At 39.6% G+C, this 26784-nt stretch overlaps 1 protein-coding gene across 1 annotated transcript in view; it reads right to left on the reverse strand.

Moving 5' to 3' along the window:
* Positions 1 to 12718: 12718 nt before the first annotated feature.
* Positions 12719 to 26784, reverse strand: part of LOC144282346 (uncharacterized) — a 48592-nt gene continuing 34526 nt past the window's right edge. Inside the window, exons 8-9 of the mRNA XM_077845878.1 lie at positions 25303 to 25402; positions 12719 to 13681 (exon numbers count right to left, since the gene is read on the reverse strand). Of these exons, the coding sequence (XP_077702004.1) occupies positions 13453 to 13681; positions 25303 to 25402 (329 nt within the window). The 3' untranslated portion in view covers positions 12719 to 13452. The remainder of the gene's footprint in view (positions 13682 to 25302; positions 25403 to 26784) is intronic.

A 26784-nucleotide genomic window follows, 5' to 3' on the forward strand; every position in this document is an offset into this window, starting at 1 on the left:
TGACGTGAGATTTGATCCCTGGTCCCCAGGATCACACCCCAGGCTGCAGGCGGTGCTAAACCGCTGTGCCACCGGGGCTGCCCAGCTTAGACCTTTTTAAACAATTCTTTTTTATCTTCACAACTCTCCCGAGTGTCATTATATATTGATACCTAGATTAGGCTGACCCTATCAGACTATTAAGAAACAGATTCAGGAGCCAATACTAGGAAAAACTAGCTTCCATAAGGGAGTTATGCCTTAAAGGGTTTTTTTTTTGTTTTTTGTTTTTTGTTTTTTTTTGGTCTGGGTGAGTTACATATTATATCATAGGGTTATTTGTAAAAGACAAAATTAGAAAAGATATACTTCCACAATCTGAAAGGGATCAGAATCCACAGTTGTTACAATATATTATCTAGAATATCTAGCTTCAGTAAAAAATTATAAGACATGCAAAGAAATAGGAAAATGTGGCCTACACATAGGGAAAAAAGCAGGAAATAGAAGCTATCTTTAAGAGGTGCAGATGTTGGACTTACAAAGACTTTAAATCAGCTAATATAAATATGTTTAAAAAAAACTAAAGGGAATAATTTTTAGTTGAAGAAAAATAGGATTATAATGACTCCTCATTAGGGAATAGAAACAAAAAGAAATTAAAAAAAACAATGTGGATATTTTGGAATTAGAAAGTACAATAATGGAAATGAAAACTTCGCTACCCTGTTTGAGTTGGCAAAAGAATTGGTGAACTTGAAGATAGCTCAGTAGGGATTATCCAGTCTGCAGAACAGGAAGGAAAAAGAGTGAAGAGAAATAGAAATTTCAGAGTCCTGGGGTGCCTGTGTGGCTCAGTTGGTTAAGCACCTGGGTCTTCATTTCAGTTCAGGTCATGATCTCAGGGTTGTAAGATTGAGCCCGTATTGGGCTCCACACTGGGCATGGAGCCTGCTTGGGGTTCTTTCTCTCTCCCCCGCCTCCTCTGCTCTCTCTCACTCCCTCTCAAAAAAAAAGAATTTTAGGGTGCTATGGGGCCCTATTAAAAACACTAACATATATGAAACAGGATTAAATATTTAAAGAAATAATGGCCCAAAGCTTCCCATGTTTGATGAAATACACTAATATATACATCCAAGAAACTGAACAATTCAAAGTTCAAAAAGATCCACACTTACATTGTAGTCAAACCATTAATAAGCCAATGACAAACAGAAAATCTTGAAAGCAGCAAGAGAGTAATTAGATAAATAATGAAATGCAGATGAGCCTGACACATAGTAAGTGCTCAATATATATTAGGTATTTATGAATTAAATCTTCAAGCTTAGAGGAGAATCCTTGTCTAAGAGTACATACAAGAATGAAAATGCTGACCCAGGGCAGCCCGGGTGGCTCAGCAGTTTAGTGCCGCCTTCAGCCCAGGGTGTGATCCTGGAGACCCGGGATCGAATCCCACGTCAGGCTCCCTGCATGGAGCCTGCTTCTCCCTCTGCCTGTGTCTCTGCCCCTCTCTCTCTCTCTGTGTTTCTCATGAATAAATAAATAAAACTTAAAAAAAAAAAAAGAAAATGCTGATCCAACTTTAGCAAAACATGACTTCTAAGCTGTTTTCTCAATAGCAAGGATAATTATGTGATATTATCCACGGTCTAGGCAAACTTTAACCTACAGACCAAATTTGGCTTGCTGCCTGTTTTTGTAAAAATATTATTAGAACACAACCATGCCCACGTGTTTATGTGTTTATGTGTAGCTTTCATGCTACAGTGGTAGAGTTGAGTAGCTGCCATAGAGACTGTATGGCATGCAAAACCCAAAATATTTACTATCTAGCCCTTTATAGAAAAACTTTGCCAGTCCCTGGTCCAGGTACTATTCTCTCTTCCACTGACTATCACCACATCTTTGGAAATCCTCCTGCTGCCTTGCCCTTTCCCACTGGATCAGATCCTTACAGATTGCTGACCCAAATCAAGTTCTATCTACTTGACTGTTGATTGCCTACCTAACGTCCATTCCCTATCCCTCCCTCCCTTCCTTCCTTCCTTTTTTTTTTTTTAAATTGCCCCTTGTTTGTTTAAGAGCCTTCCTCCCTTTTGAACAAATTCCTGTTCATTCAGCTCTTCACCCTTCACTGAGTCCATCCCCATTTACAGGGGTTAGATGCTGAGTATCCAAGCCCATAGGTGCATGGCATTCGCTTGACATTGGACCTATGACTAAATTGGTCTAAAGAGACTGAAAGGAAGGACATATATATATATATATATATATATATATATATATATATATATTTTATTCTGGAAAAAAAGTTTTTAACTCCTAGACATAAAAAAGAGCATGTAGCCACTGTCACTAGTCGCCACAAAGGAGAACCACCTTGAAGGAAAGGATGCCAAGGATAGCTGAGTGGAGAGATGAAAAGAATCTGGATCTTTCATGAGACTCTTGGGTAGCTCAGTGGTTGAGCTGAGCCTTAGGCTCAGGGCATGATCCCGGATAGGGGGGATCGAGTCCTGCATCAGGCTCCCTGTGAGGAGCCTGCTTCTTTATCTTTTTGAGTCTCTGCCTCTCTCTGTGTGTCTCTCATGAATGAATGAATGAATAAATAAATAAATCTTAAAAAAAAAAGAATCTGGATCCTTCATGACATGACCAAATCACAAATTATACTGTATCTAGAGTCTATCCTCTCTATAATTTGGAGTAGAATTTTCTATTATTTGCTATAGCAAAGGATCCTAACTCTACTTTCAGCAACGAAACAAAACAAAACAAAACAAAACAAAACAAAAAAAACCCTCTAACTGCTACAACCTTTTTGATTACAATTTCTATGACTGGTTTTTATAGAATTCCATCTATCCTAGCCTCCCCACTCCCCACCACCCATTCCCAATAGCTTGACACAAATATTTCCAAGAGTTTTATTCACTCACTATTCAATCATTCAACAAACATTTATTAAGCATTCACTATATACTAGGGACATAGTAAGTATTTGGGAACAACGGAGTGAACAAGATATAAGTGATCCCTCCCAACATGGAGCTCAGATACTAGTCCATAGACCCAATAAATGAACATTTCATTTCAGATCATGATTAGTGCTAAGAAACAATAAAGTCATCACTAGAATAATGGAAAGGAGAGGCCTTCTTAAAATGGATGGTCAGAACAGGCTTCTTTTGGAAAACAGTCTGGAAGTTCCTTAAAAGTTTAAAAATTGAGTTACCATATAACTCAGCAATTTCATTCCTAGTTATCTATTGAAGAGCAGTGAAAACATATGTCCACACAAAAACCTGTGAATGTTCACAGTAGCATTATTCATAGTAGCACCCAAAATGGAAGCAACACAAATATTTGCCAACTGATGAATGAAGAAATGAAAGGTGGTATATCTATACAATGGAATATTATTTGGCTGTCAAAAGGAATGAGGTTTGGCACATGCTGCAACATAGATGAACCTTAAAAGCCTAATGGTAAGTGAAGAAAGCCAGTCACAAAAGACCACATATTATATGATTCCATTTATATGAAATATCCAGAACAGACCAATCTATAGAGGCAGAAGGTAGACTAATAGCTGCCTAGAGTTAGAGGTGAGAGTGTTGAAGAGTGAGTGGATGCTAATTACTATAAGGTTTCTTTTCAGGGTAATGAAAATGTTCTAACATTAGATAATGGTAATGGTTGCAAAACTCTGTAAATATACCTCCCAAAACCTGTAAATATACCTCCACAAAACCCATTGAATTGTGTGCTTTAAATGGGTGAGTTTTACAGAATGTAATTTTTCTCAACAAAGCTATCTAAACAAAAAGGAAAAAGAAAAGCTCTCTCCAGGGAGGTGACATTTAAACTGAGACCTGAAAGATAAGAAACCCGTCTTGCAAAGAGTTGGGATGAGAACTTTCAGTCCCAGGAAACAAAGGCTATGAAGACCACAAAGAGAGACAGAAATTTAGTAAACAAGGGGGTGAGTGGTAGGAGATGAGGTTGGAAAGAGGCTAGTACAGGAAAAAGGTCTTCTGAAAGTTTCAAAGTCACCAAGTTCCATTTTGATACAAACTCTCATTGGACAACAAAATCCACATGGAAGTCTTTATGAAATAGTTAATAGTGAAACCCCCGGATGAGGCAGCAGGTGAAGAGCTGTTAATTCCAAATGCTAGAGCTGCAAAACACCTTGTCATGAAGAAAAGAAGCATCAAGTTTCAAAAGGGAAAAGTATTTAAAGCATCATTAGCCTATACCTGGGGAATTCCATTAAATTACTTCCATCATTGTTTTAAATATCAATTTCTAGGAGATATTCACAGATATTCTAGTGAGTCCAAGAAGAATTCACATTTCCAGACAGTTAAGAATGTAGGGATCCTATAGAATACCAAACAGGGAAAGAAATCATTAACACAATATAAATTTCATAGTATCTGAACTTTGTGAGCAGTTATAGATAACATACTTGAGACCTGAAATAAAAGGGCATGACCAACCCAGGTTGAATCATCTACAGACTGTAGCAAGGAATCAGAGGATGACACAGAATTCCAAGTGAGAATATAGGAACATCTGGACCAAAATCAGGAGAAAGAAGATAATCAATCGTTGCAAATTTTCATGAACATTCTTGAGAGGAGGGATTGGATGTTAACATACTAATACTGTTAAGTGATCATTTTATATATTCATGATTCTCAAATTCTACTACATGCAATTGATTAAAATAGAATCAGGGATGGAAAGATACAGAGAAAGAGAGAAGTCATAATTTAGATTCAAGTGTTGCCCTTGTGATCAATTCCAACAATGGCCACAATATTTTGCAGCTTCTTCCAAGAAAAGTATGTCTATTTCTTCACTCCTTGAATCTAGGTTTGGTCACATGACTTGCTTTAATCAAATGAGTCCTTGGCAAACATGATATTAGAGAAGACTTGAAAATTGTGTATGCACTGAGATTTATCTTTACTCTTACTGCTTTGGAACATAGCTACCTGTCAAGAAGCCTGAGCTTAGCCTGCTAGATACTGCTAGATACTTAGCCTGCTAGATACACAAAGCCCAATTTCTCTGTTGCTCCAACCTATTGCTAGATACATCTAACCGATGCTTATTACCAAATGATTATGTTTATGATTACTACTACTCTTTATTTTGTTTAAGAGAAGGATAGAGAGAAGGGGATTGGAGGAGCAGAGGAAGAGGGAGAGAGAAAATCTTAAGCAGACTCCACTCCCAGTGCAGAGCCCAATGTGGGGCTCGATCTCACAGCCTTGAGATCACGACCTGAACCAAAATCAGGAGTCGGAAGCTTAACCACTTGTACTACTACGGTGCCCCTGATTATTACTACTCTTATTATTACTCATATGTTGTGTTCTCAGCTTTCAATGTATTAAAGGTTGGAAAGAGGAAAAATAGCATTGGGGTTAGAGTCTGAAAACTGACTTCAATGTTTTTCTCTACCATGTAGCCTGGGAAACATTATCCACTTTCTCTGAGCTTCACTTTGCCTTAGCTAGGAATTACACCTAATCATGATAGTTCCTGGGAAAACGAGAAAACATGAAAAAGTGCCCTCAACATAAAGTGATATATATTAGCAGTCAATAAGGGTGAGATGTTTTAACTGAGCTCTCCAGAAACAATTTCCAAAGAATCTAACTTTAATGATCCCTGGAAAAACTGAGTGAAAATACATTTGTACTTCATGAAAGCAATTGTTACTTTTCCACTTTGTGGTGTCACAGAATAAAATGTTCATTTAAAATGCCATAAAACTAGGTAGTATTTATTAATCTTTCTTTTGAAACTGTTGAGCTACTAGGGCTGGGAGAGGGAAAGAGTTTTTTGAAAGTATGCACTTTCTCTGCCTTTGAAATGCTTCCAGATTCTGTCATCATCTTTTCATCTCAACATCAAAGTTGGGAAAGGCTCTACACATGGAGGGCAGGTATTTACATGCCACTCACCAAGGCACTTTGCTGCCCCATCTGACTCTCTCTATTTGCATCTTGAGAATCAAGCACTAGTTTTTAAATTTATTTTTAGTTTTTTGTGGACCTATACTCTTTTTGCTGGTAAACTTCTGTCACATTCAACAGGTGATTTGGCTCATAACAGTTAGGAAAGGGGCTTCACCCAAAGCATGGTCATCATATGAAATGCTTAACATGCCAGAAACACATAAAAGCATATCTATGAAATGGTTTTAAAAAGGGACGAGGGGGATCTTGCTTTCTGGATGACCTAACCTTCAATTCCCATCACCTTGAAATCAAGAGAATTCAAAACACAAAAGATGGGAAAATAAGAGATTAGGGCTCATTCAGAAAAATTCAAATTCAGCAAATCTGGAGGATGAGTTTACTGACATGGTGCCTTAGTTCACTGAAAAGCTGTCATATGAATAGGCTACAATGTCAATCTCTTCCTAAAGCTTTGAAGGCTAGAAAATGTTTTTTTAAGCCCATATTTTATGGTTTTCTTTTATTTGCTGCATATATATATTTAAGGTAACTTTGGTCAAAATTTTCCATCTGTGGTGCTTTAAATATGAATCACCAACTAAACTGAAATTAAGTACATGGACGGCGAGCAGGCAGAGGTATGAGGGTACGTAATATCTCAAATAAAGGTAAATATAAAGGAACAGTAATTATTGTGAGTTGCCATAGTGTACCTCCCAAATTCCTGGTCACCTTGAATCTCAGAATGTCATTTTATTTGGAAATAGGGCTTGCAGATATACTTAAGACTTCAAGATGATTTAGAATGGGTCCTAAATCCAATGGCTAGGGTCCTTGTAAGAAGAGGAGAGGTCACAGAGAAAAAAGCAATATGAAAATAAAGGTAGAGATTGGAGTGATCGTCTGCAAGCCAAGGAACACCAAGGATTGCCAGCAACCACCAGAAGCTAGGAGAACTACATAGCATGGATACTCTCTCGGAGCCTTCAGAAGGAATCAACCTTGCCAGTACCTTGATTTCTGACTGTTGTCCTCCTGAACTCCAGAGAATAACTTTTTATTACTTTAAGTCACCCAGTTTATGGCAATTTGTAATGGCAGCCCCAGACAACCAACAATAAATTAACACCTGCTGGAGGTGGTGGTCTTGAAAAAGACCTGCAGCTTCTGCCTCCTGCACTTGTTTGGCTGTGGACATTTTGACATTGTTACCTGACTCCTTTAGGCTACCTCTCTCCTTACTCTGACACCTAGTGCCATACCTTTCCCTCCTTTTCCTGATTTCCGAAATATGAGATAGGGAGGGATTCGAATTGGGGAAAGCTGCAGGTGGAAAGCAGGGGGAGCTTTGGATCAGGCACCGGTTAGGTTCAGGAATATCACTGGGATAAGAAGTTGAGATCAAGATCCTCATGGGCAATTTCCAAGGACAGATAGAAATTCCAGTATTATTAAGAACAGTATAGGTCTTCCAGGTCAGACTCCATTCTTAGTATTGTATCTCTACACTTAACCATCTCTGACTTTACAAAGAAATATTAGCTATGGCACATTTATGGCACATTTCCTAAAGCAGTATAGAGCCATAACACTTTAAAACACATAATTTCATAGTCCCTATGATGGCATCTCTCAGTGTTGTTCCTGCCTGTACACTGTCACATGTGCACACATTCTCAGCCTTGGTAGTCTCAAGACTCCCCACTCCACACACTCTCTGCCCCCTCTTCCTGCCACACAGCATCACCATTTCGTGAACTTTTCAAATCTTTATCTATTGACCTATTTCCATCTATCTATCCATCAATCCATCCAACCATCCATCCATCTATATATAAAAAAAAAGCCACTTTGAGTTATGACAGACATACAAAAGCTGTACATATTTAATGTATACAACTAAATGATTTGGGAGATAAGTATACATCCATGAAACCGTCACCACATTCTATGCCATAAACATATCCATCACATTCAAAACTTATCTCTGTCTTATCATCCCTATCTTAGGATGCCCTAAGAACTTACATAGTAATTTGTCTTATTTAGGTCTTCACAACCATACTATGGGATAGGCACAATGTATATACATAAATTTTAAAATAATATTTATTTTTTATGATTATAAAAGCAATAACGCATATATATTTCTTGCTAAATGACTATAAATATTGTGTATAGATTGCCATGTTTTTATGGTACAATATGTAAATGTATATACATACACACACACACACACACATATATACATTCTAAGTATTTACACTGTTCATGTACTAATCACCCTTAATGGGAATGTTATGTAATGTAGTGGGAGAAATTTGCACTGTACCCTCTCCCCAGTCTTTCCTTTTTACCCATGGCCTTCTCCTACTCACGTAGATCTTGAACATCACCTGTGGTTTCAGGAAAGTGTTGTGAAAATAAAAGTGTCAAATTCTTGGCTTTTGGAGTAAAAAAGCTGAACTCTAGACACATGGCAAAAGGGATATGGGAGACTGCAATCTGTCAGGAGCAGATTTTCCCACCCCGAAGGAGTGGGCATGGAAAGGAATGTCAGAGGTAAGAGAGTTCAGCAGTAGAGACCTTTAGAGAAAAAGCTCTGTGCCATCCTCCTGAGGCCAAGTTGCAGGATGGGGTGGGGGTAAGGGGAGCTCAGTAGAGGCCCCAGGTGAATTTGAGGTATCTGAAAGTCTGGGTAGGTGGTGAGCCTTGGAACTGACCTCAGGCTCAACATAATTCAAGAGTAAGAGAATAGATACTGCATGGGGCTCTACATGGATGGGAGTAGGACAGTCTCAATTTTCCCATGTTCAGCATAAGACAGAGCCAGACAAATGTTTCCTGTGTGCTGAGAAGGATGTGAAAGCATCTGAGAAAGAGTTTGGTCTTGAAAGACCTTATAACTAGAGTCAGAGGGATGCACCCATGAGCTTCAGAGACCAACCACTGCAGACCATTTGGAATGAAGATGTTTAAGAACAAAACAGTTCCCCAACCACTAATGTCTTCTCATTTCATCAGCTCCTTGGAACTGAAATAAACTCTTAGGGCATGGATACCAGCATTTTAAGTTTCTGCCTAGAAATATACCTAGAAATTAAATTGAGGGTTTAAAAAATGAAGTTGTATTTCCTGCTTATTTGAACATGTGGACTAAAATTTGTATCCATGATAAGAAGACCTTATTCCTCAGCCAGTAGATTTTTGGGTTGGCCTCTCCACTCACAGGAAATTATGAAGATTCCATCTCCCTTCCCTTGGTTAGAATAAATTCATCTTTGTCTTCTCATCGGGTTGATATTTTGGTGACATTTTCTGGGAGCCAGCATTCCAGAGATCATGGTTTAATTTGGATTTGTTAAATATGCTCATACTTTTGGTTTTTCCCTCGGCCTAGACCACTTTCCCTATTGACAGCATGGTATGCCCCACATTACCATAGGTTTCTGCTCAAATGGCTCTTTATCAAAGAGTTCTTCTTTAGCCATCAGTACAAAATAGCAACTTCCTATTCCCACGAATCTACTTCCCCTTATCCAGCTTAATAATTGATTTTTTTAAAGTCCTCTTTATCACCTGATATGGTGTATATTTGTTTGTTTTTACTGTCTGCCTTCACTAAAATGTAAGCTATATAAGGACAGGACTTTGTTTTAGTCTCTGCTACATCCCTTGTGCTTAAATAGTGCTCACACCAGTAGGTCCTCTGCAAATGTTTGTTGAATCAATGAATATAAATAGTTTCTACAGATACCTTTTTGTTTCAACTTTATGCATTTATTTCCCTTTCTAAATATTGCTTTTCAGTGTTCCTGTAACACATCTCCTGACAAACAGGACCTTTGTATTATTCTCTGAGTGTCTGACATGTGATAGATGGTCAATAAATATTTACTAAAGGAATGAAGGATGGGACACCTGGGTGGCTCAGCAGTTTAGTGCCTGCCTTCAGCCCAGAGCATGATCCTGGAGTCCTGGGATCGAGTCCCACATCAGGCTCCCTGCATGGAGCCTGCTTCTCCCTCTGCCTATGTCTTTGCCTCTCTCAATCTGTGTGTCTCATGAATAAATAAATAAAATCTTAAAAAAAAAAAAAGGAATGAAGGAAAGGAGAAATACACAAATGAATGAATGAGACGTATGGTAGCAATGGTGTGGCAATAAAAATAACCTCACTCCTTCTTTGATCCCTCTTCTATCTCCTCATGCCTACTCCCAGGATGACTTATCCAGATTGTTAGCTAAGTGCCTGAATATACAAATGTTAATTGGTTGGGCATATAGCTATAAAGACCTGAACTTCTCTTTCATTAAGAAAATGGATGGATTTGGAGGGTGGGGAATGAAAGGAAAGAGGGGCTCCTAAAATAGGATAAGAAGAAAAGAGGATCTTGGAGAGGAAAATGAAGAATTGGACAACATGTTGGATAGATGAACCACTTTTAAGAACATATTCCTACAGGAGCACCTGGGTGGCTCAGTCAGTTAAGCATCCGACTCTTGATTTCAGCTAAGGTCATGATTTCAGGATGGTGGGATGGAGCCCTGCATCAGGCTCTACACTCAGTTCAGTACGGAGTCTGCTTGTCCCTCTCTCTCTGCTCCTCCACCCACTTGTATGCTCTCTCTCTCTCTCTCTCAAATAAATAAATGAAATCTTTATTAAAAAGGAACACATTCCTACATTTTACACTTCATTTGAGATGTTTGATGCACTAAGCAGTAAGCTACCTGTGACCCAAATTACCAACAAATTCAGCCATCCTCACAGAGGCCTCCATTGAGTGGTATTTATGGAAAATCAAAAAAAAAAAAAAGCGATTTAAAAAAATTGGTTCACATCAAAAGAAAGTCAAAATAAACTCACAGTTACAAGAGAGTGGAGAACAAGATTCAGAGGAGACAGAGTATCAAAGTCAGAGGAGACACCAGATCATAACCCTTAAGAATTCTGCAGCATTCTTGGGGGGGATGTAACTTTTTTTTTAAGGTTCAGTGAGTCCTTTTTTTTTTTTAAAGACTTTATTTATTTACTCATAGAGACACAGAGAGAGAATGAGAGGCGGAGACAGCAGGCAGAGGGAGAAGCAGGCTCCACCCAGAGAGCCCGACGTGGGACTCAAGTCAGGGTCTCCAGGATCACACCCTGGGCTGCAGGGGGCGCTAAACCGCTGCGCCACCGGAGCTGCCTTTTTTTTTTTTTTTTTTTTTCTTTTAAGATTTTATTTATTTATTCATGAGACACACACACACACAGAGACACAGGTAGAGGGAGAAGCAGGCTCCACCCAGGGAGCCTGATGTGGGACTCGATCCCAGGTCTCCAGGATCAGGCCCTGGGCTGAAGGCAGTGCTAAACCGCTGAGCCACCTGGGTTGCCCTGGATGTGACCTTCTAAGGGCATGGGATGGTGTGCTGCCAGCGTGATCACATTCTTAAGGGGACAGAGAGGCCCAGCTGATACCTGGCTCACCTAAATAAATCTCCCTGTTTCACTTCCCAGCAGTTTGCATTCTTGGGGCCTTCCCTTCATTCAGGTCCCTCTGCTCTTGAGAGCCACAGCATCACTCCACAGGTGGCACAATTGGACTCTTTCGGCCTGTTACAACTTGTCAGTCTGTATCTAGAGCTGCTGTGAACACATGCGTATGTTTCATTTTCCTTATCTGTTTTCCCAGTGAGATTGATCATGTGAAAGATCACTTTCCTGTCCTTCCCCTCTGTTGGGATTTAGCTCTTGCTCCACCCCTCGGCCTACCCACAGATTCTAGTTTGTCTGGCATCTCACATACCCATTAGGAAAAGAAATGCTACCACATCCAAAAGGCGTGAAGGTTCCAAGGATAACTTGATTTGGCAAATCACTGAATATGTTGGTGTATGTGCCACCCCCAGGGAGGGCAGAGTAGCTTTGGCAGATAGCTAGACGGCCAGAAGGATAGATAAAATACAGGTTAAGGAACTCATACTGATAAAAAAAAAACAATGATGGTAATACTTATTCTTATTTGGAATGATGTTAACCCACATCCAATTTAATTTTTTTTAAAGATTTATTTATTTATGATAGACATAGAGAGAGAGAGGCAGAGACACAGAGAAGGGAGAAGCAGGCTTCATGCCGGGAGCCTGACGTGGGACTCGATCCCGGGACTCCAGGATCGCGCCCTGGGCCAAAGGCAGGCGCTAAACCGCTGAGCCACCCAGGGATCCCCTCCAATTTAATTTTTAAAAAATATTTTATATATTTATTTGACATAGAGAGCGCTAGCAGGGGGAGGGGCAGAGAGAGAGGGAGAAGCAGGCTCCCCGCTGAGCAGGGAGCCTGAGGTGGGGCTCATTCCCAAGACCCTGGGATCATGACTTGAGCCAAAGGCAGACACTTAACCAACTGAGCCACCCAGGGACACCAATTTGATTTTTTAAATCAGCTCTTTACAGATAAGCTAACAAGAAGTCCAAAGAGGGTGACTCACTTTCCCATAGTCACTGAGGATAATAATGGTAGTGCCAGGTCAGCAGCCAGGTTCCCTGACTCCCACTTGCATGTTCTTCCCATTTGTCTACATTATTTGCACCCTCAAATAATTTATTTATTTATTTACTTATTTATTTATTTGTTTCAGGTGTAGAATTTAGTAATTCAACATGTACATACAATACCCAGTGCTCATCAGAAGTGCCCTCTTTAATCCCCATCACCTATTTAGCCCATCCCACCCTCCTCCCCACACCCACCACCCCTCCGATAACCATCAGTTCTTGGCACCCTCATTTTAGCCCCCAATTCTTTGAAACTAGTCTTGTGAATACTAACAAGGAAGTCTGGTCAGACTGGTCCTTTTAGTGGAAGAGTGACTGGAAACCAAAGTTGCCCATCGATATCCACTATGGCCCTACAGCACACAGCAGGAGGATTGTGTCTCCCTGCCAACATCTAAGGACACATAAGAGCAAAGGAGGGCTGAGGGACTATTATGGATATGTAAACAAGTTCACAAAACCTAGCTGTACCAAACTTTTGAGATCTTTTTCATTTTGGATTTGTAGGAAATCTCTTTTCTCTAGGGAAGAGAGAAAATCTCTTTTGTCTCTAGGGTAGATCCTCCTGATGCTAAATCCCCATGTGGTTCTCTGTACTAATCAGTAAAGTGAAGGAGAACTCATTTTCTCAGAACCATGTGAGTGAGCCCTTAGGTGCTTCACAGAAATACCAGCTACAACCAGAGGTTCCCTTAAATAGAACTAAGGCTAGCAAACTGGAGAACTTGCCCCAGCCTCTTTCTTGATTTGACTTCTCTTGTCCCCAGCGGGAGAGAATGTGGACCCTTGGGAGAAAAAGACTGAATAAACCATAAGGAACCTGACTTCCTTTTCCAATGTGATTTTCTGCTGAGACAGAAATACCCTACCCATCACTCCCTTCCATCATGCCTGGCTCGCTCCCTCCATCCTCTTTTCCCCTTGGAATGTCAAAAGGATATTAGGTCAGAGAGGAGCCATCTACCAGCGCATAATGGAACTTCTTCATCTCTGGGTCAGCCTCTTTGACCGTTGGCATCTTGGGCTTTCTCTTCAGCAGCTCTAGCCAGAAACATTGAGAAACTTTGGAACTGTGGTTCACGTTTATCATATCTTTTGGATCATTATAGTGGCATAGGATGAGTTGTTTGTTGAATCCTTCTTTTTTAAGCTTTGCTTCCTCTGCTTTTCTGTTCAAGAGAAAACAATTCAATGGGGCACCTGGGTGGCTCAGTTGGCTGAGCATCTGACTCTTGATTTTGATTCAGGTCATGATCTCAGGGTCCTGAGATAAAGCCCCATGGTAAGCTCCACACTCAGCAGGGAGTTTGCTCCTCTATCTTTCTCTCTCTCTCTCTCTCTCTCTCTCTCTCTCCCCCTTCTGTCTCTCTCTCCCCTTCTGCCCCTCTCCCTGCTCTCACACTCTTTCACTCAAATAAATAATAAACCTAAAAAGAAAAGAAAAATTCAAGAACTAGCTATTTCCTGATCTTATCAAGGGCTGGAGGGTGCGTAAATGGCTGTGACTTTACTACTGTCAATCTAGTAGGCTTACTTAGATCTGGACAGCTGGATTTGGAAATCCTCAGTCAAATGTTTATTGAGTGTCTACCATTTTTATTATATTTTTTATTTTTTAAAAGATTTTATTTATTTATTCACGAGAGACACACACAGAGAGAGGCAGAGACATAGGCAGAGGGAGGAGAAGCAGGCTTCATGCAGAGAGCCCGATGCGGGACTCAATCCCGAGACTGCGGGATCACGCCCTTGACCAAAGGCAGATGCTAAACCGCTAAATGGCTGAGCCACTCAGGTGTCCCGTGTGCCTACCATTTTTAAACAGTTCTTGAGGATCTGCTGTGTATGAAACACTGTACTAGAGGCTGCAGCAAATGCAGGACTAGTAAGTAGCCCCATAGGAACAGCACAATAGGGATCCCTGGTGGCGCAGCGGTTTGGCGCCTGCCTTTGGCCCAGGGCGTGATCCTAGAGACCCGGGATCGAATCCCACATCGGGCTCCCGGTGCATGGAGCCTGCTTCTCCCTCTGCCTGTGTCTCTGCCTCTCTCTCTCTCTCTCTGTAACTATCATAAATAAATAAAAATTTAAAAAAAAAAAAAAAAAAGGAACAGCACAATACAGGACAGGCTTTGGACAAGACCTGAGGTAAACACTGGTGCTACCTCTTGGAAGTATAAAAAGTATACAAAATACTAAATTCCTCTGAGTCGTGTTGTTTTTCTTCTGCAAAATGGGAATAACAATACCTCACAGAAATGTAGGGAATCTCTGGTTAATTGATGCACACAGACCTCTAGGCATAGATCCCAGTATTTAGCATGCCTTCTAAATATACTAGCTGTTTCTTTTTTACAATTTGGTGAAGAACATATACATATATGTTTATTAATAATAAGGTGGTAGAAAGAAAGGATAGGTAAATATGAAACTATCTATGTTCTACATTTCAGACAGAGACCCTGAAATTAAGGTAGCTCCCTTGGAACATTCATTAAACCATTCGTAAATATTCACTAGGTATCTTCCATGGGCAAAATTCATACATTCCTAGAGATAGGTGCTATCTATACTCATTCTAAAGAGTGCCTGAGTTTTGTATCTACACGATAAAGCCAGGATGCGATGTCATTCATATCAACTCCAAATTCTCTACTCTCTTCACTTCATGAGACTGCTCCTCATATTCCTACTGTCAGGGGCTATAGGAGCTGTGGCCATAGTATAAAATGCAGATTCACATTTTCTGTATCTGAGGGTCAGCCAATGAAGCAGACCTTCCTACTTCTTACCCAGTTTCCTGCCCTCAACACATATGCACACACAGGTATGCACACACATATATACTCACATGCGTGCACACACACACACACACACATGTGTTCATACACTCGTGCATCCAAGCATGCCAAGTAGAAGCTGTTGGCAACATGGCATTAGAAGAAGACTCCAGGGCAGCCCAGGTAGCTCAGCAGTTTAATGCCACCTTCAGCCCAAGGCATGATCCTGGAGACCCAGGATCAAGTCCCACATCCGGCTCCCTGCATGGAGCCTGCCTTCTCCCTCTGCCTCTGTCTCCTCCTCTCTCTCTCCCTGTGTCTCTCATGAGTAAATAAATAAAATCTTAAAAAAAAAAAAAAAAGAAGACTCCGGAATCAGGATGGGAAAGCAGAGGTCATATACTAAAGACATCCTTGGCTGTCTTGGAGCCCAACATCACCTGTTTAACAGCCAGAGACTGGCTTTGCATCTACTCTTTGGTCCCAGCTACTCAGGGCATGATTCTGGAGTCCCGGGATCGAGTCCCACCTCAGACCCCTTGCATGGCCTGCTTTTCTCCCTCTGCCTATGTCTCTACCCCTCTCTGTGTCTCTCATGAATAAATAAATAAAATCTTAAAAAAAAGAAAGAATGTGGGGATGGAATTGGGCAGATCCATGACCAACACTTGAGAATAATCAGAAATGTCAGGACTCTAACTAGGAGAAGTGGGAGCTACCTTCTCAGAGAAGAGTTAGCAGTTTGGGCATTTCTAACATGGGTAGAGAGTGGAATGCAAAACAAACAAACCTCAGAAACAGGATAAAAAGAATATCTAAGGTGGCCCTCAGCAAGTCCCTTCAGATTCAGAGCATATTCAAACAGGAATCCTCAGTGGTTTTCATTTTAGGGTGCACTTGAAAATTCCTAAAATTGAGCTGGCATCTCTCAATAAGGGTCTTGGAGTGTTTGGAAGAATTAGTCTGTGCGTATGTGTGGGTGTATGTATGCATACTTGTGCATTTATTGGTTGAGTGTAGAATTTGGGGTATGAGAAGAGCTATGCTGAAAGGAAAATTTTTATTTATTTATTTATTTATTTACTTACTTATTTACTTATTTTTAAAGATTTTATTTATTTATTCATGAGATACACAGAGAAAGGGAGAGAGAGGCAGAGACACAGGCAGAGGGAGAAGCAGGCTCCATGAGGGGGAGCCGGACGTGGGACTCTATCCTCGTTCTCCAGGATCTCGTCCTAGGCTGAAGGCAAGCGCCAAACCTCTGAGCTACCCAGGGATCCCCTAAAAGGAAATTTTTTAAGGGATTAAAAATAAGTAATTGGATGGGGCACCTAACTGTTCAGTCAGTAGAGCATGTGACTCTTGATCTCAGGGTCATGAATTCAAGCCCCACTTTTTAAATTTTCTTTAAACAAAATAAGCAATTGGACAAAACTGGAAGTAACACAATTTCAGATTACAAGTTACATTACAAAATACCATTGACATTTTTTCACAGAGTTAGAACAAATAATCCTAAAATATGCATGGAACCAGAAAAGATCCTGAGTAGCCAGAGAAATGTTGAAAAAGAAAACCAAAGCTGGTAGCATCACAATGCCAGACTTCAAGCTATATTACAAAGTTATAATATCACCATCAAGACAGTATGGTACTGGCACAAAAACAGACACATAGATTAATGGAAGAGAAGAGAGAACCCAGATTCTATGGTCAACTAATCTTGACAAAGCAGGAAAGAATTTCCAAAGGAAAAAAAACAGTCTCATAAACAAATGGTGCTGGGAAAATTGGACAGCCATATGTAGAAGAATGTAGCTGGACCATTTTCTAATACCACGCACAAAAATAAACTCAAAATGGATGAAAGATCTAAATGTGAGACAGGAATCCACTAAAATCCTAGAAGAGACACAGGCAGCAACGCCTTTGACCTCAGCTACAGCAACTTCTTGCTAGACATATATCTAAAGGCAAGGGAAACAAAAGTAATAATGAACTACAAGGACTTCATCAGGATTAAAAGCTTCTGCACAGCAAAGGAAATACTCAATAAAACTAAAAGGCAACCTACAGAATGGGAGAAGATATTTGCAAATGACATATCAGAGAAAGGGCTAGTATTCAAGATCTATAAAGAACTTATCAAACTCAACACCCAAAAAACAAATAATACAGTCAAGAAATGGGCAGAAGACATGAACAGATGTTTCTCCAAAGAAGACATACAAATAAACAACAGACACACGAAAAATGCTCAACATCACTCGGCATTAGGGAAATACATATCAAAACCACAATGAGATACCACCTCACATCAGTCAGAATGACTGAAATTAACACATCAGGAAGCAACAAATGTTGGTGAGGATGAAGAGAAAGGGGAAACCCTCTTACACTGTTGGTGGGAATGCAAGCTGGTATAGCCACCCTGGAAAACAGCATGGAGAGTCCTCAAGAAGTTAAAAATAGATCTACTGTACAATCCAGAAATTGTGATATTGGGTATTATTATTATTTTTTGCTATTGGGTATTTACCCCAAAGATATAAATATAATGATCCAAAAGGGCACATGCACCCCAATGTTCATAGCAGCAATGTCCACAATAGCCAAACTATGGAAAGAGCTGATATGCCCATCCATAGATGAATGGATAAAGAAGATGTGGTGTATATATATATATATACACATATATATATAGTATACTATATATATATGTATATATATGTGGTGTATATATATATATTGTATACTATATATATATATTGTGTGTGTGTATATATATATATATATATATGTATATATATATCATTCCTCCCTTGTTTGACAAGGGAGGAATGAATATACAATGGAAAAAAGTCTCTTCAACAGTGTTGGGAAAACTGAACAGTAACACGCAAAAGAATGAAATTGGATGACTTTCATATACCATACACAAAAATAAACTCAAAATGTATTAAAGATCTAAATGTATTAAAGATCTGAAATCATAAACATCCTTGAAGAGAGCACAGGTAGTAATCTTTCTGACATCGGCTATAGCAACATTTTTCTAGCTATGTCTCCTGACGCAAGAGAAATAAAAGCAAAAATAAACTATTGGAATTATGTCAAAATAAAAAGCTTCTGCACAGCAAAGGAAACAATCAACAAAACTAAAAGACCACCTATGGAATGGGAGAAAATATTTGCAAATTACATATCCAATAAAGGGTTAGTATCCAAAATCTATAAAGAAAGGATATAACTCAATACCCAAAACACAAATAATCCAATTAAGACATACAGATGGCACATGGAAAAGATGCTCAACATCACTCATCACCAGGAAAATGCAAATCAAAACTACCATGATTCTCATATGTGTCAGAATGGCTAAAATCAAAAACACAAAAAACAACATGTGTTGACAGGATGTGGTAGAGAAGCAAGCCTCATGCACTGTTGGTGGGAATGCAAACTGGTGTAGCTATTGTGGAGAACAGTATGGTGGTTCCTCAAAAAATTAAAAAAATAGAATCACTCTATGATTCAGGAATCAATCACACTACTGGGTATTTACAAATACAAATTATAAATTGTAAATACAAAAACACTAATTCAAAGAAATACATGCATCCTGACGTTTATTGCAGCATTATCTACAATAGCCAAATTATGGAAGCAGCCCATTCATCAGTAGATGATAAAGAATATGTGGTATATACATAACAGAATATTATTCAGCCATAAAAAAGAATGAAATCTACTTTGCAACAACATGGATAGAGCTAGAGAATATAATGGTAAGTAAAATAAATCAGAGAGACAGATGCCATATGATTTCATTTATATGTGGAATTTGAGAAGCAAAACAAACAATCAAAGGGAAAAGAGAGAGGCACACCAAAAAAATTGACTCTTAACTCTAAAGAACAAACTGACGGTTATCAGAGAGGGGTGGGGTGAGGCGGGGTGGGTGAAATAGGAGATGGGAGGACTAAAGAGTACATTTATGATGATGAAAAAAAGTAATTGGGAATAACAGAGCTGAGTAATGGAGGGAGAGAGAGGTATAATAGCCATAGTGCTGTTGGCACAGGAGGTGCTGGGGATGGGAGTCCCTAGCAACCAGCAAGGGTTGCTTGCCCCTCTCAGAAGGGGGGGGTGGGGGACTTCTCAGCAAGTCCTGTGAGAAAGGAACCAGAGCCAGGAGGTTGGGCAAAGACCAGATCTACCACTCAAAAATGGAAATGCTTGATTAAAACAACTGGTTTCTCTTGCCATTTGTTTCTTGTTTTGCTTTCCTTCTCCTTCCTCTGTTTCTCATAAAAGAGCAATTATAAATTGCCACTCTTCTCCACACAGAACACACATATGCCACTCCATTTATGAGCATCAAACGCTGGCAGGATGTCAGCCTAACAACACACATGTATAAACCAATTGAAAACCTAAATCTAATGACCATTAACCCGGCCCACATCTTGGCCCTTTTCATTCAATGCAGAAACATGATTCCATTTTTCTGTAACTCTCTACAAATGGACCTTTCAGATTATTAAGAAAGGTAAGTATGCCTCTAAAGTGTAAATAGTTATAAACATTGGGAGAAAACAAAGGCATGCTCCCCCTCCTTACCTGCAAGGCCAGAAATCAAGATACAAAGTTATAGTGCAAAAAACTCTCATGCAAAATCTCCTACTTTATATGAATGCCAGTGGGCAACCATTATTTGGGGAAGTTCCTCATAACTCCTTTAAAAGTAGTAAGTGCTTCCTTTTCTAATCCCTTTAACAAGACTCTAGACAAAGAGTATTGGTTATTGTGTAAAGACAAACCAGCCTCTCTCCCAACAAAAGGCTGCCCTTCTCTGCCTTTTCTCAAGAAACTAGCAGTGGGTGGTTTTGCTTTCCTCTTGCCTGAGGGTCAGAAGTTGACCTCTGGATTCTCCAGCAGGTGATAATTATCACCAAATTGATTAGTTCAACAAAGGAGCCCTAATATTTGCAAAAAGGTTTCTTGGAAGTTTTGGGTGATTGGTCATTCCCAGGAAAAGTCATTGTTGGGGCTTACAAAAGAATCCTTCTCTAAGTCAGAAGTTACCCAATTATCCCAGCCCTCTGGCATCTGGACCACTTTAAGAGAGAGGCTGGAATAGAAAGGTAACTACATCTTGAATCATCTCAAATCAAAACTGCCTAGGAATCTAAGCTAAATTCAATATAGTGAGGGCATTCACTGACTCTAAGAACTGAAGGATGCTTGAACAATATCTCATTCCATTTTACAGATGGAGCCAAAGCACAGAAAAAGGAATTGATAAATCCTAAATAATGGTTACTGTTTATCAAACAATCACTATATTCTACAGTTTGTGCTAAGTTATTTAACCCCATGATTTCATGTAATGTTTTCAATAACCCTATGAGGTACATTTTAGTAGGACCTCCATCTTCTATAAGAAAAGTAAAGCTTTGAGAAGCAGAATAAGTGCCCCAAGTCACACGGTTGGCAAATGGGAGCATGAGATTTTTGTGAACTACAAAGCTCAAGCTCTGTACCTTTACAGACATTGCCTCTTGTACCCCAGGTCACACAAATAAGAAACGGCAGGGACAGGGCTAGAAGCAAGCATGGGATTCCTAGCCTAATGCTTTTGTACCACCATGCCATAATAGTAAATATGAATAAAATCAGAAGACTAGACCTTCACTAGTCACAGCCCAGAGATCTGATTCAGGCTCCACTGTGGAGGATGTGCTCTGCTGTAAGGAGCACTTTGGGATCTGGTCTGGGATGGGAGGGTTCACTACATTTGTCAGACTAGTCTTCCAGTGATAAGAAAAGAGAGTCTATTTGGCACCTGCCAATGGAGCTACAGAAGATTCTTTCTTCTCTAATTTCCCTAGGTCTGACTTGATATTAAACTTCTACAATGTTCTGTGTTGAGCAAATGTGATAGAAATTTGGTAGGGTACAAATGCCAATAGTTCTGATTTGCTTAAAATTGCATTTCATCCAGCAATCATTTTTTAAATCTACATGCTCTATCTCTTACCCTGGGAACCAAGGGATGTTATAATTTGGCTGATTTTCTTGCAGAAATGCTTTGTAATGCACACACTGTAAAATTACACGAGTTCTTTTTAAAGCTTGGATTCTGTATATGATAAATGCCTTGGGAATGAATTTCTACCAACATTAGCAATTCTCACTGTTAAAAAACCACTCCTTTAACATAGTTTATTACTATGGGTGATGTATAACAGCACCATACTCATCCTTGGTGCTGTGTGCCAGCTAAATTCACCTCCTCCATCTACTCTGCCAAGCCATCTCTTCTTGGTTCTAGGCTTGTTTCAATAAACCACTTCTGACGGTACTGGGTTATTAAAAAATGGTTTTTGCTTGCTTAGTGCTTCAGTGTCTGCAAAGTACGCTTATATATACTGAGTCACAACTACCTGCTGTGGTAAGCAGAAGACATGTTATTATCCCTAAATGACTAAAGGAGCAGAGGTTCAGGGAGTTCAAGAGACTTACACAAGATCCCACGCCATTGACTAATGAATCTAGATGTTCTGACTCCAAGTTTTTTTTTTTCTTTCAATTTTTGCTTTGGTCTTTATTTATTTTTTAAAAGATTTTTATTTATTTATTCATGAAAGACACACACACAGAGGCAGAGACACAGGAGAAAGAAGAAACAGGCTCCATGCAGGGATCGAGGGACTCGATCCTGGGACTCTAGGATCACACCCTGGGCCGAAGGCAGGCGCTAAACTGCTGAGCCATCCAGGGATCCCCTGGTCTTTATTTTTTAGAGCAGTTTTAGGTTCACAGAAAAATTGAGTGGAAAGTACAGGGAGTTCTTATACTACCTATAAGTCCCCCCCACCCCTAAAATACAGTGCCTGCTCCTATCACTTGAGGTCTTTTTAAACTTGAAAAACTAATTCTAAGTTCACCTGGAAGAATAAATTGGTGAAATTATTTAAGCTGTTTTTGATGTTGAAATAGTAACCAGAGGAAGTTCGTTGTATCAGATATTATTAAGATGGTGATAGCTAACAGTTATTGAATGCCTCTTCATTCCTTTCCAAGCACATCCTCTTTGAATGTGCTAGGAAGCTTTACAACTACTCTAGAAGGTAGTTAGAGGAACTACATTTTACATATGAGGAAAATAAGGCAAAGAGAAAATTAGATGCCTGTCCCAAGATCACATGCATGGATGGAGCTGGGATTGTAGCCCAATAAATTTGGCTGGCTTCAAGCTCCCTTTCTTAACATTCTGCTTGTCTCTCTCATATTGTATAATCTGAATTCTTGAGATAGATGAAAACTCAATTAGGCAGATCAATGAAATAGAATAGACAGCTCAAAAGCAGACTTTAATGTATGTAAGACTGAAGGTATGATTAAGTTGAGAACTCAAATCAGGGGATAACACAGAATGTATTCAATATGTGGCTCCAGAGTGATGATAGTGCTCAGCCCTTGGTATCAGACAAATCTGAGAGTATATAGCAGCTCCGCCATTCACTAGCTTTCTGACCGTGGCATAAAAGCAGTGACTTATGGAGGCATGTAAATTGCTTTGTGTAGTGGCTTATACAAGACAAGCACTCGATAAACATTAGCTATTATTATTAGCACTCAATAATTACTAGCATGGAAGAAAGAAAGCTAGAATCTTCATACCACACACAACAAAATTTCCAACTAAATGCAAAAAAAAGAAATTAAAAATAGAGTAGGTTTATCTAATTTTAGCATGAGGAAAGATTTTTCCAGTCATAGAAACTAGGGGGAGAAATCTTAAAACAAAACATTGATAACTGCACAATAAAAGTTAATTTATATACTATGCATAGTTGAGGGAGAGAGAGGAAGTGCACAGGAGCCAGGAGAGGCAGAGAGTGACAAAGAATTTTAAGCAGGCTCCACAGTCCATGCAGAGCTCCATGTGAAGCTCAGTCTCACAAACCTGAGATCATGACCAGAACTGAAATCAAGAGTCAGATTCTCAACTGACTGAGCCACTCAGGCACCCCTAAGCATAGGTGTTTTAAAATAATAATTTTAATATGATGTAAATTTAGATACTAAATTTACCAATATAGTAAATTTACTAATTCATTTATTTTTAATTTATTTTTAAAGATTTTATTTATTTATTCATGAGAGACACAGAGAGGCAGAGAAACAGGCAGAGGGAGAAGCAGGCAGGCTCCATGCAGGGGACCCTGATGTGAGACGATCCCAGGACTGTGGGATCACGTCCTGAGCTGAAGGTAGATGCTCAACCACTGAGCCACCCAGGGGTCCCTAAATTTACTAATTTAAATGTAAAAATCCCTGGTGATTCAACCAATAAAGAATAATTTCAGTGAAACAAAGTTTAAAAATTTAAATACTAATTTCAATATTAAATTTCACTAGAAATTATTCTTTGTTATTAAATCACCAGGAATTTTCAGCACAAGATCTAACATCTTAACCAAGGCCCGGGCTCTGGGCTTACTCTGTCTTTCCCATTCCTTAAAGGGGTTTAAAAAGAAAGACACCATCAAAGAGACTGAGTCAGATGATTGCAGTCACTTTTTTCCTAGTCCTTGCACAAGCTGTTTGATTCCTGTCCAGAGCAGGAAAAGCCAGTATTTTAGAAAAATCTAATAAAGAATTTCACATTACAAGATCTCTCTTAACAATTTAGATTTATCAACAGTATTAAAATGTATTTTCTTCTGATCTAAACATTTCTCGTTTTGCAATTTACTTTTTTGTATGTAATTTTATTTTGTTTTATTTTATGTAAAGTTTATTATTACTATTTTTTTAATGATTTCTACACCCAACATGGGGCTCCATCCCCATGGAGGACATGGACACCAGAATCACGACCTGAGCTGAAAAGCAAATGCTCAACCACTTAACAGACTGAGCCACCCAGGTGTCCCTTAAATAAGTATTTTAAATACTAAGCATGTATCACATTTAAAAGACATTCCACAAAGCATAAGTGGTTATTTTCACACCAAAGGCCAGGTGGAAAACTGGAATGAAAATAAAGCATGGTTGATGAACATCGGTGCACTTTGGATGGACCTGGGTTTCATCCTGGCTCTGCCTTTTTCTATCTGTATGACTCCCAACAAATAGCCACACTTCCTGGCACATTAGTTTCCTCATCTGTAAGATGGAGATGATAATTGCCTTTCTCTCATGGGGTTATTCTAAGTAGTATAGATAACAAATGAAAAGCATCAGCTCCATTGTCTAGTTCCAGAGTAGATATTTTGTCAATGATTGCTCTGGTTCTTATCCTAATTGTTTCATTTATCCTCTGCTGATTGTTAGACAACTTGCTGAGATGGTTAGTTTCTCATTTTAGATGACATGTTTCTTCTTCTTTGTTTAGGTGACATGTTTCTTGAACACAGGGACTAGTTTCATATTTCTTTAGAATAGCTTTTCCTATTGTGGGCACTTCTTTCCCTGACTTCTTTTGTTCTCTCTCTCCTCTCTACTGTTTTCACATAGGATTCTGTACTGGTCACTTGACAAGGCTGACTAATGGATAAAGTTGTATACTGCAGTGATTTATTTCTGTGAGTTACTAGGAAAAGAGGGGTTTATGTGTGCATGCAAGTATGCATTTTTTTCATATTACAGATACAAGGCAAATTGACAGAGTGACTTGCCCAGGGTCCCACAGGCTTTGCATCTCTTCTTGCCTATCTACCCATCATATACCTCATAAAAGTATACAATTCTAAAGATTGAAGGGGTGCCTGGGTGGCTCAGTTGGTTAAGCATCTGACTTTTGGTTTGGGCTCAGGTTGTGAGATCCAGCCCAGTGTGGGGCTCCTCGGTCAGCGGGGAGTCTACCTGAGATTCTCTCTCCTTCTCCTTCTGCCCTTCCCCTTCTGTATGTGTGTGTGTGTGTGCACTCTCTCTCTCCTATTCTATCTCTGAAATAAATAAATCTTAAAAAAAAATTGCAGAGGGCTCCCTACATTTGAATGATGGCTTCTTGTAGTCTTTTCACAGCAGTACTGAGGATTGTCTTCCATTTCAGAATTTCCATTTTTGAATGAGGATGTTGAAAGATCCAACCTTGAAATAACAACAACACGACCAAATATTAACTTAAAGGGGATATTTAAAAATTTACCCATTATATAAATCCTGCTCAGCCATTAGTCTACCCAAGCCTACTTAAAAAAGGAACTAAAATCTAGGGGCACCTAGGTAGCTCAGTCAGTTGAGTTACCAACTCTTGGTTTTGGCTCCGTTCATGATCTCAGGGTCATGAAATTGAGCCCCTAGTTGGACTTCATGCTCAGTGGGGAGTCTGAGATTCTCTCCCTCTCCATCTGCCCCCCTCAGCTTGTGCTTGAATGCTTGAGCGCTTGAGCGTGCACACACACACAATCTCTCTCTCTCTCTCAAATAAATAAACCTTTAAAAAAGAAAAAAGAACCCAAATCCATTCATATAAAATATAAGTAATTAGCTTAAGAATTACTCCTCCTCAGGAGATTTGCACTAAAATGGGACCAAATCTTCTACCCAAGGAATTAAATCCCTATGATGACTTCTGAAGTATTAGAGGACTTTTAAGAATCCTACACACACTGCAGACCTACAGATGAGCTTCGTCAGCATCCCCTAGTCTCGAGATCCCATCTCTCAAGAGAGAACATTTTATTGGTAGTCCGCAGACTTGGGTTCTGTTCCTGTCTTCTTCATGGACACTAGAGGAAAAGAAGCACTTTATTTCTAGACACAGAGTATGTGAATTTAGGGCTGGCAGTGACTATCCTCCTTCACTGTGTAAAGCAAGCCTAACTGTAGAATTTAGTCAAGCAGAGATGGACAGAGAAGAATCTCTGCAAGTGTTGCTTCCCACCATCCTGCCTTGGATCTTTGCTCCTGCAGTTCTCCCTTTAATCTTGTGAGCTGCCCCCAGTACACTAGCAAAGAATTCTCTTGTTGCTTATGCTAGTGTGAGTTGGGCTCTTGTCACCTACAGCTTAAAGACTCCTGACTAACAAATCACATTCAGTTTCATCATCCAGATCATGAGAACCGGATCATGAGAGCCCTAACTCTAGACTAGAGAAGACTGAACAAACTCTATCCCAGTTTCCTAAGGGTTATATAATGTAATCCCAGGCTCTCACTTTGGGATTTCAGTCTTGCCCCTTAATGACTAAGACTTTGCTCCCTTCTCACAGATTATCTGCTTGCCATTCAACTGCCTATCACTGACTCTACCCACCTATTTGGATTCCTGGACATTTTCATGCTGAACCCTCTGGATACCTCATGACTTACTTCATTCCTATTTGCTGTTTTGCCATGCTTACTGAGCTTGTTCTTAGCATATGCATATTCCTCAATACCTATCCCAATCCAGTGAGACAGTTCTAATAATAAAATTCTATTCCTTAATTATAGGGCATGGGGAGGTGTTGGAGGGATACTTGACTCCT

The sequence above is a fragment of the Canis aureus genome, chromosome 13 (assembly GCF_053574225.1).
Source record: "Canis aureus isolate CA01 chromosome 13, VMU_Caureus_v.1.0, whole genome shotgun sequence".
NCBI classification, from domain to species: Eukaryota; Metazoa; Chordata; class Mammalia; order Carnivora; family Canidae; genus Canis; species Canis aureus.